The sequence below is a fragment of the Podarcis vaucheri genome, assembly GCF_965113315.1.
Source record: "Podarcis vaucheri genome assembly, chromosome: 16".
In the NCBI taxonomy this organism is placed as follows: domain Eukaryota; kingdom Metazoa; phylum Chordata; class Lepidosauria; order Squamata; family Lacertidae; genus Podarcis; species Podarcis vaucheri.
Window position 1 is genome coordinate 35240504 of NC_138754.1, and position 17798 is coordinate 35258301.

The window sequence follows — 17798 nt, forward strand, 5'->3', positions numbered from 1 at the left end:
ACACGGAACGCCGTTTACCTTCTCGCTGGTAAGCGGTACCTATTTATCTACTTGCACCCGGGGGTGCTTTCGAACTGCTAGGTTGGCAGGCGCTGGGACCGAGCAGCGGGAGCGCACCCCGCCACGGGGATTCGAGCCGCCGACCTTTCGATCGGCAAGCCCTAGGCGCTGAGGCTTTTACCCACAGCGCCACCCGCGTCCCATACAATACTATAAAATGGGCACCTGTCTAGACAGTTAAAGAGTTTTCCTTTGGGGCAGGGTCTTCATAAACAATGCCCCTTTGCCTTTAGTTTTTTTATGGCTTTATGCTGCAATTTTTCATTTGTTCACACCGCTTTGGAGAACCTGGATTGAAAAGTGGATCCAAAGTAATCAAGTAAGAGAAAAAAAAAACTAATTTCCAGAAAGTATTTAATAAAAATGGTTTATCTGCATTTTAATTTGTGTTAACATCCGCAGGAACATTTTATTTACAAATATACAGACATTGCTCATGGTAAGATTCTTACTGAAGAACTGGTCAAAACGTAATTTACAAAACCCCCAAAGGCTTATTTTATCAAAAGGAAGTTTGACGTGGAAAAATCATTGAAGTTCCAATGAGATCTTCTGTACACAACAAGGATGTCAGCTCCTTGAACTCTGTTGTTGGGAACCACTGGAACCAAGTTTCCTTCTGTACACGGTATTCTGAAGAGTCCCTCCTTCTGGTCTCAGGAGGCACTAGTTGGGATGTTTTTGGAAGCTGCGAGCATTGCCCTCACCTTGGCCATAAGATCCTGCAACGAATACAGGAAACATTGAGAGCTTTTCAGAAAAGTCGTGCTGAGGATGTTTACATTGTACACAGCAAGAAAAGTCAATGTGGTGGCTCCCATAAGCCCCAACCAGCCGTCAGGGATGATGGGAGCTGGACTCCAGGAACATCTGGAGAGTAACATGTTAGCTACCTCTGATATAGAGACAGAAATTGCATGTGCCATACAAAAAAAGGAGATTTTCTCAATTGATAAAAGGCAAAATGTAGAAAAAGTAATACAAAGGGTGTTCCAGGCATTTTCCTGAACATACAAACCTGAATTTGTGAACAGGTCTTCCCTTTGTTGAGCGGGAAGGTCTGCTGGTGGCTTGTTCTTGTCTTTGCCTGAACACCAGCAGAACGCTGCACATGACTGGAGACCCTGATATATCAGGGCTCCCAATTCACGAGACGTCCTACATGAGTACCAGCCCCCTGCAGATCTTCCCCACTCAACACAGGGAAGCTGGGAACCTGAGTAGATGGGGACCACAAGTGTGGGTAAACTGATGGCAGGGCTTGTATGCGTGGCCCTAACCTTCCAACACCTGAACTTGCATACAGAATTTCTTGGCAAAGACACAGTTTCTAAATCCTGAGGCAAACAGGTGAAATGTGGAGGACTTAAAACGTCCACTGTAAAGTGAGCTATTCCAGGATGCCGAGAAGCATTTTCAAACAAATTTCTAAAGAAGCCAAAGGCACTGAATTGCAACTCAGTTTGCACTTTATGCAGGAGATAACCCAGAGCACAATGTAATCTTTTAGGTAAACTGAGAACTGTGGCAGTCTTAAATTACTTGCTATGGTCTGAAAGGTCTAAATTACTCACTATGGTTTGAAAGAGCCACACTTTTACTGAAGGCAAAGAAATGGGCTGCAGGACATGTATGCATGATGGTTTATTTCAGGGGTGAGGAACTTGTCTCTATGGGTAATACTGGCATGCTGGTGGAGTCCAATTTCTCTTTCTGCTCTCTCCCACCTGCCCCTTTAAATATCTGAACAAATGAGCAAGCAGGTGGCGGGTGGGGAAGACGAAAAAATATGCTGTACACTGAACCCCCCCACCCGCCTCCCTTCAGGGCTCTGCAAGTCTCCCCATGTTTCCCCTTTAAACCTCATAGGTTTAAAGAGGGAGTGTGGGGAGACTATGAAAGCCACGCAAGGCTCTCCAGGATCGGGCTGCATCTCCTTTAGAGGAGTTAATTCTCTTAATCAAAACTCCACCAAGTTCTATCCATTTAAGTATAAAATCTAACATCTAACAAAAACAGCAAGCAGAACGCTGCTTGTTCAATAATTGCACTCTTGAAAAATGACACAAATTATTAAAAGCACCAAACACAATTTCTCAAGACTAACATATTAAGAGAAATTCAAATATCCGTTTAGGAGCTATCCTGCCGAGTCAAATTAAATTTGCAATAAGCAAAACAAAAAGATGCATTTTTAAGACAAGTGAAACTGAACAGTGTGATCACAGAATTATTGTTTTCTTGACTATATTGCGTGAAGGAAATTGAACACATTCTATGCACTTTGCTTAGTGTGCCGAAGGCTAGATGTGATGATTCAAGGCACTGCACTAAAGCGGTGACCCACAACGAAGTAGGGGGTGCTCTTATTATACCCAGATCAGTAAACAAACCTCATTGTATCTTTTGACAGTGCAGTGGTTCTTGCACTGTTCTAGTTAACAACATATTATAATTATTTCCAAAGTACTCATCAGCTTTAATTAGAAATATTCTGTAAGTTTACAACTAGCAAAATGCTTATTACCATGATGAACGGGAGGGGGGGGGGGTCTGTGAAGTGATGTGTGTGCGATGCAAGGACTCACAGGGAGGGGTTGCAGCAAGCTGTGCCAGGTAGAGCTGGATTTGCCATGGTTGGGGAAAGAGAATTTTGTCCACGTGGTCTGCTTCTCCCAAGCAGGAGACTGGAAGCCACTTGCATATATGGGAAGAAGGGGTGCATGTGCTGGACACGGTTGGGGGGCTACACCCACTCTGTTTTCCTCCCCTCCCTGTGATCCAAGCCATTGATGATCAAGCTTACCTTGCTTTTGGGTCAAAACTACAGTGACACAAGAACCTTGGGAAAGAGGCTGTGGGGCTGGATACCCTTAACCGATGATCATTACAAAGACTTTGCTCTGTGTGTGTGTGTGTGTGCATGTGAGTGTTGGAGGGTATTTGTGGAAAAGCAAGGGTCTGTGGATGGGTTTGAAGCGGGGGTGGGGAGGGGAAGGGAAGGGAAGGGAAGGGGACACTATACAGTCGGGAGAGAATTCCAGGTGTAAGAGGCAGAAAAGGAGAATGGGAAGAGTCATTCAAGGGAGCAATACCAGAGACTACAGCTTTGTAACAAAACAGGTTTAAAATCTGGAAGCATATGCTGATTACATACCATTTGCAGTGCTCTTTTCAATACTGAAAACAGCAATTCAAACAAAATGCAATGTGAGCATTACAAAATTGAGACAATTTAGTAATCATTACTAAATGGAACGTTTCAAGTGGTACCTGAGTTATTTTACTCTGCACTGACGACACAATTGCTGAAGAGATCTGGCCGTCTTTTTCCAAAGAAACGCCCCTAAAAGAATTTTTAAAAGGGGGACATTCAGTCAAGACAATCAAGTAATAGACAATTAATGCACAGATATAATATATCCAAATACTTCAAACATGAAAAAATCCCCAAGTGAATGAAATGTATTGGCTAAGAGAATGAGCTTTAAGTTCAAATCTCAACTCTGCCATGAATTCAGCAGAAAGTCTTAACAAGCCCCTCAAAGCCTGTCATCCCACCGCCTCCCTGTCCCCGTACTGATGATACTGGTCTGCCTTCTAGGCTTCTTGTAAAGATTAATGAGACAATTGATGTGGGTACCTATGAGTAGTCAGGTTAAGGTTTAAGTAAGGCTAAACATAATTGGGTATCATCAAATGGAGGTGCCATGATTTAAAACATATCTAGATAAATGGAAGCCGTTCTGAGCTATGTGAATTCTCTCATCCTTGGTGTATTCTCATAAGCGGTTTATGACTGCAGTTGGTGCTAAGTTACCATTTTCCCCATGCACTTAAGAGATATGTTTTTATTTGTACATTGGGGTACTTTTATAGCTTTGTTTAGAGTATGTAATGTTTTAATAATATAAATGTTTTAAATCTTTTTTTACCAATTCAGTATATTTTCTTTTAATTGTCAAATAATTCTGTGTACATTGCGGCAGCCTTTGGCTATGTGCAATAAAACTGACTGACTGACTGACTGAATCCAGTGAGGTGGTTGTATTCACAGGACAGAGGCTAAGCATTTCATTCCTAAAATTAATGCAAGGAGAAGCTGCAGTTGCTTGGAAACAGTAGGTATAGATATGCTCTTGAAAAGTGAACTACAGGTATACCTTGGTTGCCGAATGCCTTGGAACTCGTACATTTCGGCTCCCGAATGATCGAAAACTGGAAGTGAGCGTTCCAGTTTTTGAATGATTTTCAGAAGCCAAATGTCTGGCGCAGCTTTTGATTGATTGGCTGCAGGACACTCCTGCAGCCAACTGGAAGCCGCGTCTTGGTTTTCGAACAGTTCTGCAAGTTGAACCGACTCCTGGAGCACATTCTGTTCAAGAACCAAGGTATGACTGTATTTGACTTCTGACTGAAGAAAATCCTTAATTAAATGCTATCATGCAAAAAATAAAAATTCTTGCAAGTAGAAAACTGGTACATCATGGAGAAGTGCTGGTTTTCCACTTGCAAGAAGTAGTCTGCTGTTGGAACTTTAAATGCAGGAGAGCTTCCAAAAATTATGACGCCTTGCCTGCTGCACAACATTATACAATCCTGCCTCATTTGCTGTGTGTATGAATCCTTCTGTATTATCCTGCTAAGAAGTAAAAAGGATCAAGTCACTGCCCTGGTTCCTCAAATTTCCCATCAACAGTCTAGCTGCAGTGTTTTGCATCAGGGAAGTGCCAGTGTATAGAATTTAGAAAGTGCTCATTACCCAGAACGTTCTTGGCTGGATCCCCTACTCTCCACAGGAGAGACACTGGCTGAATGGGTGGAGTTCTTATGTGCAGATTGTTTGCCTGGAGAGATGGATGGCGAATGAGACCTCGCTTTGGACTTGGTGTGGGAGTGAGATCTCCTTTTCTTCTTTTCATGAGGACTTCTGGGGGAAAAAGACAAAGTAATATATTGATTAATATAAAGCTGTGCCATCAGCTATAGAAAGAATGTAATTTTCCAGGTCTTTTCAGCTCCACCAAAACAGACACCCATTCTCGGCATCAAATACAACTCTTTTTTTAATGCCAACGTTAAAATATAGTGAGACCACAAAATATAACTTTAGTTTGGACCTTGAATAATTATTTACCCTTTTAACTTATATAATGAAAACTGCAATGATCATACCTAATCATCTACAAATATTTGGTTTTGCAGATGGCGAAAGAAACTGTAGCACAGAAACCAAAGCCTGTGGCAAGTAGCTGTATCAATAAGCAACTCCATCCCCTCCTGCTGCCTCCATATGGCACAACCCCCTGGTTTCCATGCCCTACTGCAGTGGTCTTCAACTGGACCACACCGAAGACCCACCTCTGACTCACAACCTGCAAGAGGGACCCACTTTCAAACTTTCGGTTTACACTTACTGGTGTTAACGCACTTTATCGATCTTAAAATGGCAATTCACAAAGCAATATACATAGTGTTACCTTAGCATTGCTTCTAAATAAAAACCCAGTGATTTTTATACTTTATCAAGAAGCAGTGACTTAAAAATAGACCCCCTCACAATTTCAGTGGGATGTCTATGTTCTCTAGATTTCATTCCGGAGAGTGGTGGTATTAGAAAGGCTAACTCCTATCCCCATTTCCTACAGCTAAACTCTGGGGCTTTTTTGTTTTGTTTTTACGGTCACCACTGTTGAGAAGTCTTGTTCACAAAGAGAGGTAGTACCAAATGGCAGCAGATGAATGGCAGCTTCCTGGGTATTCTTTACTAACAAAAATCCAGAACTTCAGTAATGTTAGCTGTTGAACTTGCACTTTTACACTTGTGTAACAAGACAGTTCAAGGAATTATTTCTGCAACTCAAAGCTTAATTCTAGTGACTCATGCACCCACAGTGAATCATGATCAGATCCGCTATAAATCTTCATACATCTTTTTGAGAGAAATAACATTTCTTTTGATAGAAGCAAAATTTACTGTTTGATCTTCATTTGAAACAACAGTGCAACAGTCAGAAACATGTCAAGGACATTTTCCAAATAGCACCTCAACCAAAGTCTCAGTATTTTTCTTTGAATGACTTAAAAAAATAAATAGCCCAAACTATAAAATTAGATTTGGACAGATCTGTGAGCAAAGTGGATGAGAACACTTCTTCTTCCTGTCATAGATGGAACAAAGTTTTCCTGCTCTTCAAAAACTAGTTGTCAATTTGTTGAAAAAATATCTCAAGTGGCTTGTTTGGAAAACGGGCACGCTTTGTTTCTAAATGCCTCAACAGCTTCGATCACTTTCATCTGCTGGCATCTTGCCACATTTCACACACCTTTAATAGTTCTGCCCTCTCTCTGCTCCCCTTTCAGTGATGCCTGTCTCTGATACAGAGCAAGAGGGCAAGTCATAATTATTATGTTTGTATTTTATTATAAAAATAATAATTTGAGGCATCCAACAGGATTCTGTGGTACAGTCATACCTCGGGTTAAGGTCACTTCAGGTTGAGCGTTTTCAGGTTACGCTCCATGGCAGCCCAGAAGTAACGGAACACATTACTTCCAGGTTTCGCCGTTCGCGCATGTGCTCAAAATGCCGTCACATGCATGCGCAAAAGCAGTGATGCAAACGGGGCTCCGGAACAGATCCCGTTCACATCCAGAGGTACCACTGTACAATGGGTCAGTGAATTTGGCTGTTAACCAGAAGATTGGTGATTCAAGCGCATCCAGGGCAGGATTCCTGCATTGAAGGGGGTTGGACTAAATGACACTTGGGGTCAGTTCCAACTCTACGATTCTATGAACTTTCCCTCATTTCCTGCATCTCCCCTTCCCTTCCATTTCTTTTGCCTCTGCCTTTCTTTCTCTCACTTTGCCCCTCCCTACCTCCTTGCACTTTTTGTCCTCTGTCACCTGTTCACACCTTCTCCCTTCTCTTTGCCTCCTTCTTGCATTCTCCCAGTCCCTTCTGTTGCCATTCTTGCCTTCTTTCACAATTCTCTACGCTCCAGCTGTCAGCCTGTTGCCTTTCTCTCTCTGCTGACATCTTATTCCACTTTCCCTTCCCACACATTTCAATCATTTCCTTCTCTCACCTTCTTCTACTTTCTTTCACCTGCTGTTGGATTCCTACAGGTATTCACAGCCATTCCGTTCCACTCCTGTGATTAGAACAGAGCCAGCTACAAATCTCTTTCCATCCTCTTCAACACACTAAAATATCCCTCTGACATACATTCACAGCTCTGTGCTCTTTCCTTCTAGCCCACCAGAATATATGAGACTGTCTGAAGTGGGCACAGCTGATACCTGCGCATTCTGGTCCCAGCATAGATTCCTATCAGAAGTTTACAAAGCTGTAGAACAGGGGTCAGCAAACTTTTCTAGCAGAGAGCTGGTCCACTGTCCCTCAGACCTTGGGGGGGGGACTGGACTATATTTTGAAAAAATAATAATGAATGAATTCCTATGCCCCACAAATAATCCAGAGATGCATTTTAAATAAAAGGGCACATTCTACTCAAGTAAAAACCTGCTGATTCCCGGACCGTCTGCGGGCCGGATTTAGAAGGCAATTGGGCTGGATCTGGCCCCCGGGCCTTAGTTTGCCTACCCATGCTGTAGAAGTTAGGGATAGGCAGAATATTGATATACCGCCCAAAACCGGTTTGAAGTCCAAATCGTGATTGCGGTTTCATAATTTTTGACCTGGCAATATATTGCGAATCATTGTGTGTGTATGTGTGTGTGTGTGTGTGTGTGTGTGTGTGTGTGTGTGTGTGAGAGAGAGAGAGAGAGAGAGAGAGACAATGTATGCTATGCAAAAATCGAAACATGGGGAAAACTGTGAAGCCAGCCAATGCATTTCTCAATTGCTCCAGCCCCTGTTAACTCTGCTGGCTCAGCTCTCGTCTGCCTGACATTCCTGTACATCCTAACCCTCTGGTTGAAGATCTATGTCTTACTGTAACCCAGTGTGAACTGAGCTTAAGTACATAAAACTAAAACAACTGCAAATTGCTTTCCTGTTTAGTCCTTGCCTCCCCTTCTCTGGTCTCCTCTGGGCTAAATTTGAAATTGTAAGCTCCTTGGGGTAGAGACCTTTCCCACTGCATATTGTAAAGTGCTATGCACACTTAAGGCACAATGGAAATTAAGAATAAATTTAGCAAGTGCAAACACCATGGCTTTTCAGTTTGACATGCTTCCAGGGTGGCTTATGATCAGTGAGTTATGAACAATGAATATAAAATAATAAAAACAATGAATTTAAAATAATAAAATTAACCAGTGCACAGTTGCCACCCAGAGAACACTGTTATTGAGCCGTATATAAATGCTGTCAAATAAGAAAGCAACTTCTTAATCAAAGTTCTAATCCAATAATGTAATGAAAAGACCCAGGCAGATTAAAATATATGTACCTGGAACTGGGTGGCATCTTTACAAGGGCAAGTCTTTTCTTTGGTTGTCAGACACCTAATCTATGAAGGCACCATCTGTGCCCCATTTTGGGGAACCCCCACACCTAGACAATATGGCCAACATGCAGACTTTGCAGTTTTGCTACACGTTGTGCACACTGTGTTTTTACATAAGATGGCCTCTTAAATCCAAGAAACACAGGCTTCTTCTTATAAAAAGCTTCCAAATAAAACAACATTTCGCATGGGAATATAAAAACACTAATTCAAACCATCTCGCTGCAGCAGTCAGCATGAGGTTGTTTTGAATTGGTAATGTAACTGGCAGACATAAGTGAAAATTGCTAGCATAGGAGGCAGAAGTTTTATGGTCACATAAAACCCTTTTTACTGTAGATTTAACAAAAGGACAAAACAAAGTACTCGGCAATCTATCACAGGGCTGAGACAGCTACCAGCCCTGTAGCATACAGCTTCCATGATAGTGTCTGTCTCCAAGGGATGACTCGTGCCACATACTCTTGGTGAAGTCCCAATTGCTTCATCAGGACATTCAACTCAGGGGCAGACCAGCATGCATTTCCTGATAAGGCAAGGGAAAGGCTAGCTCTGGCCAGGATGTGCAATTTCTTCTAGGTCCTGCCACCTACTGGACAGAGAGAAGACAACCCAGTATTCTGCACTACTGGTGGGCAATGAAGTAGCGAGAACCTCTAGATCAATGTTTCCCAAAATGGGCGATGCTGCTCCTTGGGCATGCTGAAACCCAAGGGGGGGCAGTAGTAGACTTAGGTGCAATAGGGGGACATTGAATAAAAATAAGGGGGTGGTGGAAACATAGAAAAAGAAGAGATTTTTTAGAAACCATTTGTACATGATTCATCTGGTGGCTTACCGCCAGGTCGGGCACCACTGTGGGACGACAACAACACCTCCCCTGGATACAGCAGTCATGCTGGAGGTGAGGGGTTTCCCATGCTTGGGTGAACACTTTTAGTCTTCACCCATGCCCAGGAACTGGACCACAGCCTGCCTGACTATTTGCCCAATGGCAGTTATAGTGAGGGAGAAAGAAGAAGAAGAGTTTGGATTTGATATCCCGCCTTTCACTCCCCTTCAGGAGTCTCAAAGCGGCTAACAATCTCCTTTCCCTTTCTCCCCCACAACAAACACTCTGTGAGATGAGTGGGGCTGAGAGACTTCACAGAAGTGTGACTGGCCCAAGGTCACCCAGCAGCTGCATGTGGAGGAGCGGAGACGCGAACCCGGTTACCCAGATTACGTGACTACCGCTCTTAACCACTACACCACACTGGCAGGGGATCTATTTGATCCCCTGCTAAATTTTCCCGTTTGCCCTCTGATGAAGAAATGACCAGTCCATAATTTTAATGGTAGGTTTATTGTAGCTGTGAGAGACAGAATAACAACAGGAAAACCCCCAGAAATAAACCTACCATTAAAATTATGAACTGGTCATTTCTTCGTCAGGGGGCAAATGGGCAAATTTAGCAGGGGATCAAATACTTTCCCCCCTCACTGCAGGCTGCGGTGCTGGCCCTGTGCCTGGGGTGGATCAGACTGAGCCAGAAAGCTTCACTTGGGTCCACCCCATGGGGCCTAGTCCCCATCCTCATCCAGCTTTGAAAAACCATGCGTACACAGGTAGAAATACAGATCCATAAAAGAACGCAACTTTGTCACTGCATTTTTCTGTTTGTTCGCTTAAAGAAGGTAAATTTGCAGGGGGGGCGCAGAGTATTTTTTTTCCTAAAAGGGGGGCGGTAGGCCCTATAAGTTTGGGGACCTCTGTTCCAGATATTGCACCTGAATTTCAAGTACCCTTTGAATGCCACGCTACAACAAATAGTAGCACAGCTAAAGGCTCAAGCATTTACAGGCGGGACCATGGCTGCAGTAGGCCTGAAGTTCAATCTCCTTGGCATCACCAGCACCACCACCTCAATTAATATGCACTTAAATAGGCTTCTGAGAGGTTTAAAAAGCAGGAACATAGAAAGCTGCCTTATAACTGAGTCATAGCATTAGAGGAACTGGTATCGTCTACACTGACCAGCAGTGGCTCTCCAGGGTTTCAGACAGCAGTACTCTCCCAGCCCTACATGCAGATGTTGGGGATAGAACCTGGAACTGTCTGCATGCAAACGAGATGATCTACTACTGACTTACATCACTTCCACAGCATAAAAGCCAGTTGTGTTTAAATATAACCACCCATAATTTAAATATAAAAAAATCAGCAAGAACTTTCTGACAGTAAGAGCTGTTCAACAGTGGAACGGACTCCCTTGGGAGGCTCTGAACTCTCCTTCATTGGAGATTTTTAAAGCAGAGATTGGGAAGTCACATCTGTCATGGATGCTTTAGCTGAGATTCCAGCATTGCAGAGGGTTGGACTAGATGACCCCCGGAGTCCCTTCCAACTCTACAATTCTATGATTCTATTGTTCGAATTCCACTCAAAAGATTTAAATTAACAGCCATATTTAAATACTTTTAAAAAACCTCAATCAATCATATTAAAAAATAGTACAGAAATGAAACAGGACACTCAGGTCAATAGGATACTGCGGGATTTGACATCTTTCCGCAGGGCCTGCAAGACGGAACTGTTCCGCTAGGCTTTTGGTCCAGGCCCAGTCCGACCCCCTTCATTCCATGAAACCCTGTATGTAAGTGGCCCCCTTGGCCCTTTCCATTGGCCCATATGGGACCAGCACGGGTGACCGGGCCTGGCGAATATTTAATATTCCTACCTTCATGGCTGTGATTCGTGGGTTGGCCACTTAATTTTATTCTGATTTTGAGCTGTGTTTTAATCAATTGTTTGATTTTGTGTTTTTAATGTATTATATATTTGGTGTTAACCGCCCTGAGTCCAGCTTTGGCCAGGGAGGGCAGGGTATAAATAAAAATTATTATTATTATTAGAGATGCAAGAGAAGACTGTGTAAACAGGCACATCTTCAAAAGTTGGTGGAATGCCAACAGAGATAAGAGCATAAGAATAGCTTGCTGGATCAGAACAACGGACCTGCTGATGCCCCTTGTATTTCAGCAGGGAGTGTAGTCATGAGGTCTCTATCTGAGATTCCGGGGAGCTGCTGCCAGTCAAAGCACGCAATACTGGGCTACATGCCCTAATATAGGAGTTCACAATGTGAACCTAGACCTGAAGGGGAAGAGCATCATTCACTCGTGCTCTCTTAAAGAGAAGCTGAAGAACCTGTCCTGGGAGCCAAGAGTGTCAACACTCCTTCTGGAGAAGTGGAACATGCATAATGATGCTCTAAATAAAACTAAACAGTAGCTCCTACACCAGAAACTCTGCAGGCTGACAGCACGCAACACAACCGTATTAGAGCTGCTTTAGCAATCCTGCTGTGACAGCTTCTTACACAGCCGGCTGATTGTGTACAGCTGCCACCACACGCAAGATTATAAGCAGGCTGTCTGAAAAATGGCATTTGTACCGATAAGGGGGAGAAAAGCCTGAATCTTGCACATGGTTGGCAGCTGCAGTTTCTTCTGTTGGTTTTCCAACACTTGCCCAGGTGCCCAACACATACCAGCTGCATAGACTTTTTACAGGCCACCCTGAGCTACCCAACAACTTGCCAGCATCAAATTACTTTTAATTAAGATTACCAGTTCAACCTTCTAAGCTGTAACTCGACACATTTACATTTCTCTTGCCTGCTGTGTTGTGCTTCCCCCCTTTTTTTACAAGTATGATGAACAACCCCAAGTATTAACCTTAGCTGTGGCAGCCAAGGTGCCTTGGCTCTAACCTTTTACAAGCTATACACTTGAGACAACTGTATGAGGTTGATTGCTTTAATGGTGCCCGCAAAAAACTGCGAAGTGTCATTTTCTAAATGTATTTGCGGCAGATGAAAGGAACCATCTCCATGGAATTGTCCCTCCTATTAAAATCCCAACTAATGAACTGTTTTAAAAGGCACTTGCTAACCAAAGGATCACCTTCAGTCTGAAAAGTCAGAGCTATCCATGGAGTGAGCATACCACCTCCTGCACATTTCTTTCTGAGCCACCCCAGTAGTTGCTACTGGAGAACAGAATAGTTTAAGGAACAAGCTAGATAAGCAAGTTTGCATAAGCTCCCGGTTTTTCTGAAAGTCACACCCACATCTTACCATTAAAGCACTAATAAGCCACTTTAACAGTAATGGCTTCCAGGGAACTGTCATTTTCAAACGTGCTGACAGTGAGGAGGCCCCGAATCCCATCACAGAGCTGCAATTCCCAGAGTGGTTTAAAAATCAATGCCTCTTCCCAGGGAACTCTGGATACTGTAGCTGAAGCATGGCCAAATTTGGCCCTCCAGCTGTTTTGGGACTACAATTCCCATCATCCCTGACCACTGGTCCTGTTAGCTAGGGTTGATGGGAGTTGTAGCCTCAAAACAGCTGGACGGCCAAGTTTGGCCATGCCTGCTGTAGCTCCAGGAGTGGAGCAGGAGTCTCCTAACAACTCTCCTTACATACTACATTGACCAGGATTCTTTGGGGGAAACCATGACTGTTCACATAGTATAGTGCTTTAAATATAAGGGGTAGATATGATTCAAGCGTTCGGAACATCACAACTGGACTTCTATAAGGCACTCTATGTGGGGCTTTGTTTAGGACTTGTTTGGACACTTGCAGCTGGTGCAGAAAGCTGCGCCATACTAAGCGTAGAATCTGGAGATGAACAAGTTGCACTTATGGTGAAGCAAGTGCACTTGCTACGGATGAGCTACTGGGCTGTGTTCAAGGTCGCGTTGCTATCATTTAAAACCGTAAACTCAGAAATAGGTCGCCTGAAGGCCCACCTGCTCCTGGAAAGAGAGATTTTATGAAGAAATTTTACTTGTGGCACCACAGAACATCATAGGGTGGTAACACAAAAACAAGGATTTTGGGCCACTGCCCTGCACTGTAACGATCTTCCCTCTACCATAAATGAAACATCATCCAGCAGTTGCCTCACTTGATTGGTAGGTTATTTTGCCTAGTCTTTTGCTGACTCGTAAGACTAGACTATTTTATAACTTGATTTCTGTTTTCTAATCTTTTTCTGTTCAAATGCTTGTATTTTTGTATACCACTTAAAGAGATATTAAATATTAAGAGGCTTGTAAATGCCTTTAAATAAATAATACTGCCTCTGATACTGGAGCTAGAGAAAACACCATTATGACGGGTAGCCACTGTTAAAGCCTTATCCTCCATGAATTTGTCAAAGTTCACTAACCAAGATGTACACAGAAGCAAGTACATTGGGAGGCCAAGTGGCTAATTAATAATAATGCTTCGCTACCCAGCTCACATTTCATTGGGAAAGCAACAGGAAAAAGTATATATAAGCCACAGGAAAGAACACTGCATTCCCCTCAACCTCTCAGCGGCTTCTGATACCATCAACCATGGTACCCTTCTGAAGCAGCCGTCAGTTAGGGGTTGGTAGAACCACTTTGCGGTAGTTCTGGTCCTACTTGGATGGATGTTTCCAGACGGGATTGCTTTGGGAGTGTTCTCCAGCGTCGTGAAGCTGTCAATGTGGGGTTTCTTGGGGTTCAATTTTACCCCCTATTGCTTTTAAACATCTACATGAAAACACTGAGTAGGGTTATCTGGAGTTTTGGAGTATGCTCTTCGTCTTACCTCAGTAATGGACTGGATGAGAGCCAAGAAACTGAAGCTCAATCCAGATGAGACAAAGATCCCCCCCCCCAGCCTCAATATAGTTTATTTTTTAGCCACCATTTGCTCCAATAAAAAAGTAACTTCAAAATATATTAACGTAAGATCATCACCTTTTTAAAGCTAGGCTTTCTATACCCTTTGCGTGTGATTTGGGCAGGGGCAAAGGAGGGGAAACAGGCAACAAGCACAGAACCCAAACAGGCCTACTTAAAATAAGTTGATTTCTTTGCTCAAGTGTGTCAGAAGCAACTTTCAAGAATGATATACCACATGCTGAGATGCAATGTCACATGAACAGAGAAAAGCAAACCAAGCACTAGCAGTACAGACAAGAAATATGCAGATAATTAGTCCATAATATACAGAAAAGGTTGAGGGAAGGAAATATTAATTCTGTTTCTATGGTGAATGTGATTTCAGCAGTATATGCTTACCATGGATGCCTGCTTGTAAAAACCCGTGGCATTTCTCAGAGATTACAGGGGGGAAGCCATTTTTGTTGTTGTTCATTTTCTTGCATGAAAAATTTAGCACTCTTACGATAGGGAAGCCAATCTAGGGCCTATGTGTGCCTTCTCCTCCTCCTTCGTCTGGATAGAAAGCCAAATATAATGCAATACAGTACCACGTTGAATCTCTAACAGGATATACAATCTCTATTGAAGAAAGAGACTATGAAAAATGGAGGGTTCTGGGAGATGAAGCTCAATATTAAAAAAAAACTAAGATCATGGCCACTGGTCCATCACCTCCTGGCAAATAGAAGGGGAATAAATGGAGGCAGTGAGAGGTTTTACTTTCTTGGGCTCCATGATCACTGCAGATGGTGACAGCAGCCACGAAATTAAAAGACGCCTGCTTCTTGGGAGAAAAGCAATGACAAACCTAGACAGCATCTTAAAAAGCAGAGACATCACCTTGCCAACAAAGGTCCGTATAGTTAAAGCTATGGTTTTCCCAGTAGTGATGTATGGAAGTGAGAGCTGGACCATAAAGAAGGCTGATCGCTGAAGAATTGATGCTTTTGAATTATGGTGCTGGAGGAGACTCTGGAGAGTCCCATGGACTGCAAGAAGATCACACCGATCCATTCTGAAGGAAATCAGCCCTGAGTGCTCATTGGAAGGACAGATCGTGAAGCTGAGGCTCCAATACTTTGGCCACCTCATGAGAAGAGAAGACTCCCTGAAAAATACCCTGATGTTGGGAAAGATTGAGGGCACAAGGAGAAGGGAACGACAGAGGACGCGATGGTTGGACAGTAGTTCTTGAAGCTATGAACATGAGTTTGACCAAACCGCGGGAGGCAGTGGAAGACAGGAGTGCCTGGCGTGCTCTGGTCCATGGGGTCACGAAGAGTCGGACACGACTAAACAACAACAATTGTGCCAGTTCACATATTATCCAAAGGCTTACCCTCTCTCAGAGTACAAAATGGTTCATGTTGGGGTATGTTGACAACCTAGCATGAAGAGAATGCATTCAAGTCTAACTTCTATTTGTTTTTAATGTCTAAGACAATTTACTGGCATTATGCTCAAAATGTGGATATTCTGTGAATGACACATTTATGTCTTAGATAAGACACATATTTATCCCGTCTGTTCCAGCTTGCTGCCAGTTAACTGGCAAGTGATTTCTGTAACTGAAAGCTTTCCAGAAAAAAAGAGACTGCTGGCAACCCACAAATACCTAGACATTGTCCAGAAAGCTGATAATGCAATGCACACAGAGTACTGGGATGGGTAGGCTCCTGCGTTATTAAGGACCCACAGCTATGTGTTCCTATGACCATGGTATTACCACTGCAGGATTTATTGTTTGGCCATTATTAATTATCCCCATTATCTCCTCAGCCATCAGCTTTGTGGCATGCATTTTGCTTGCCTCCATATCGGTCTTGTATGTACAATTAGAAAGATGAAAAAGGTAAAAGAATTTTTATTTACTTTCTGAGATCACAGAGCAAATCATGCAGTCACAATACAGCAGTTAGCAAAACTATAAAAGGGAAAGGACTTTTAAGCTGTCAGTGGCAGATGTCCCCAACAGATATAAAAATTAACAACTTGGAAAGTGGCAGTCTGCAACTTCAGGGGGAACCCCCCCCCAATTACTCACAACTCCACCACATACATAGACAGTGCTGGACTCTCAACAACACACTACTTTTACAATAGATCCAGTGCACAAGTTGTGTAACCAGGAAGTTGATAAGCCCAAGATGAATATAAAAACATAAGACCCTTTCTTCTGTTCAACTCTGCCAAGCAACTGTACATCCAGTTTGATAGTACTTTTTGCTTTTGTTGCACAGAAAAGACTATGAAGGCTGTGATGTTCCTTGTTACAAGGAACCACTCTGAAATTAGGAAGGTGCATTTGAAAGGAAGAAAACACTGTATTTTGTATTTAAGGTGATCCCCCCCCCCGATACTCTGGACTCCTAACTTCCAACATTTCCAGCCAGCATGCAAGCTGGAAATTAATGAAGAAAACCTCTAACATTCCGAAAGACAAACTTGTTTTAGAATGTTACAGCTAAATTTCTGTAATGGGGCTGCTGTTGCATTAATTCGTTTTTTAAAAGTTGCATGTTATGTAATTGCAATCTTCATACAAGGCTCCCTTGTATCTTTTTGTGCCCCCTGCATGACAGGTGTGGAGGACGGCAACACTCTCCCCCCCAGGGAGGTTCAGCTGGTGCCTTCATTACGTATCTTTAGGTACCAGGAAAAAAACATTCCTCTTCTTCTGGGCCTTTTGACTAATTAACCTACCCACGGCCTTTTAAGCTCTCTGTGTGTGGTGTGGTGTGGTGTGTTGTTGTTTTGTTTGTCATTATGTTATGGAACCTTGTGTTTTTATATTGTAAACCTCCCAATGATACCTGGTTGGAGGACGGCATATCAAACAAGCAAGCAATGCTGTAGGCCACTTTGCAAATAGGAATATTTTAAAGAAGTAAAAAGCCAAAAAAAGCCAGGGAAACCTTTAACTGAAACACAGCCTCATACCTGGAACGTGTGCGCCGCCTACTCATTCCTGGACTGTTGCTGACACGATATGCAGTTGGGACGCTCCTCTCCTCCCTGCGCCTTTCAGGTGTGTGAGCTCTTCTCCTGGGTGATCTTGAGCGAGACCTGAACAGGAGGCAGAAGAGGGAAATATTCAAAATCTGAGTGGGAAGGGATGGGCCTTAATTTCATTACCTGATTTCAGTAGGCGTGAATTATCTTCAAACCTCATTACAAGATGTACATCCTGTTACACCACAAATATATATATACATATATTTAAAGAACCAGCAGATAGGTGGCTCAGTTGGTTAGAGCGTGGTGCTGATAATGCCAAGGTCATCATGGGTTCCGATAACCCGTATGGGCCAGCTGATTATTCCTGCATTGCAGGGGGTTGGTCTGAACGATCCTCTGGGTCTCTTACAACTCTATAATTCTATGACAACATATTGTTCACTGGAGATACTGTCGGCTTCCTGAGGGTCCTTCTTCCACACACCCACACACATTTTGAGTTCTCAATTATTTGATTCCAAAGCCATATGCATTTTAAGATTTATAAGCAG

The 17798-nt window shown here is 43.1% G+C and overlaps 1 protein-coding gene across 5 annotated transcripts in view; it reads right to left on the reverse strand.

The window, feature by feature from the left end:
- Positions 1–413: 413 nt before the first annotated feature.
- SFSWAP (splicing factor SWAP) overlaps positions 414–17798 on the reverse strand; it is a 96339-nt gene continuing 78954 nt past the window's right edge. For all 5 annotated transcript variants that reach the window (XM_082204121.1, XM_082204120.1, XM_082204122.1 and 2 more), the window contains 4 exons: positions 17230–17355; positions 4823–4990; positions 3334–3406; positions 414–782 (listed from right to left, as the gene is read on the reverse strand). In XM_082204121.1, the coding sequence (XP_082060247.1) occupies positions 717–782; positions 3334–3406; positions 4823–4990; positions 17230–17355 (433 nt within the window). In that variant the 3' untranslated portion in view covers positions 414–716. The remainder of the gene's footprint in view (positions 783–3333; positions 3407–4822; positions 4991–17229; positions 17356–17798) is intronic.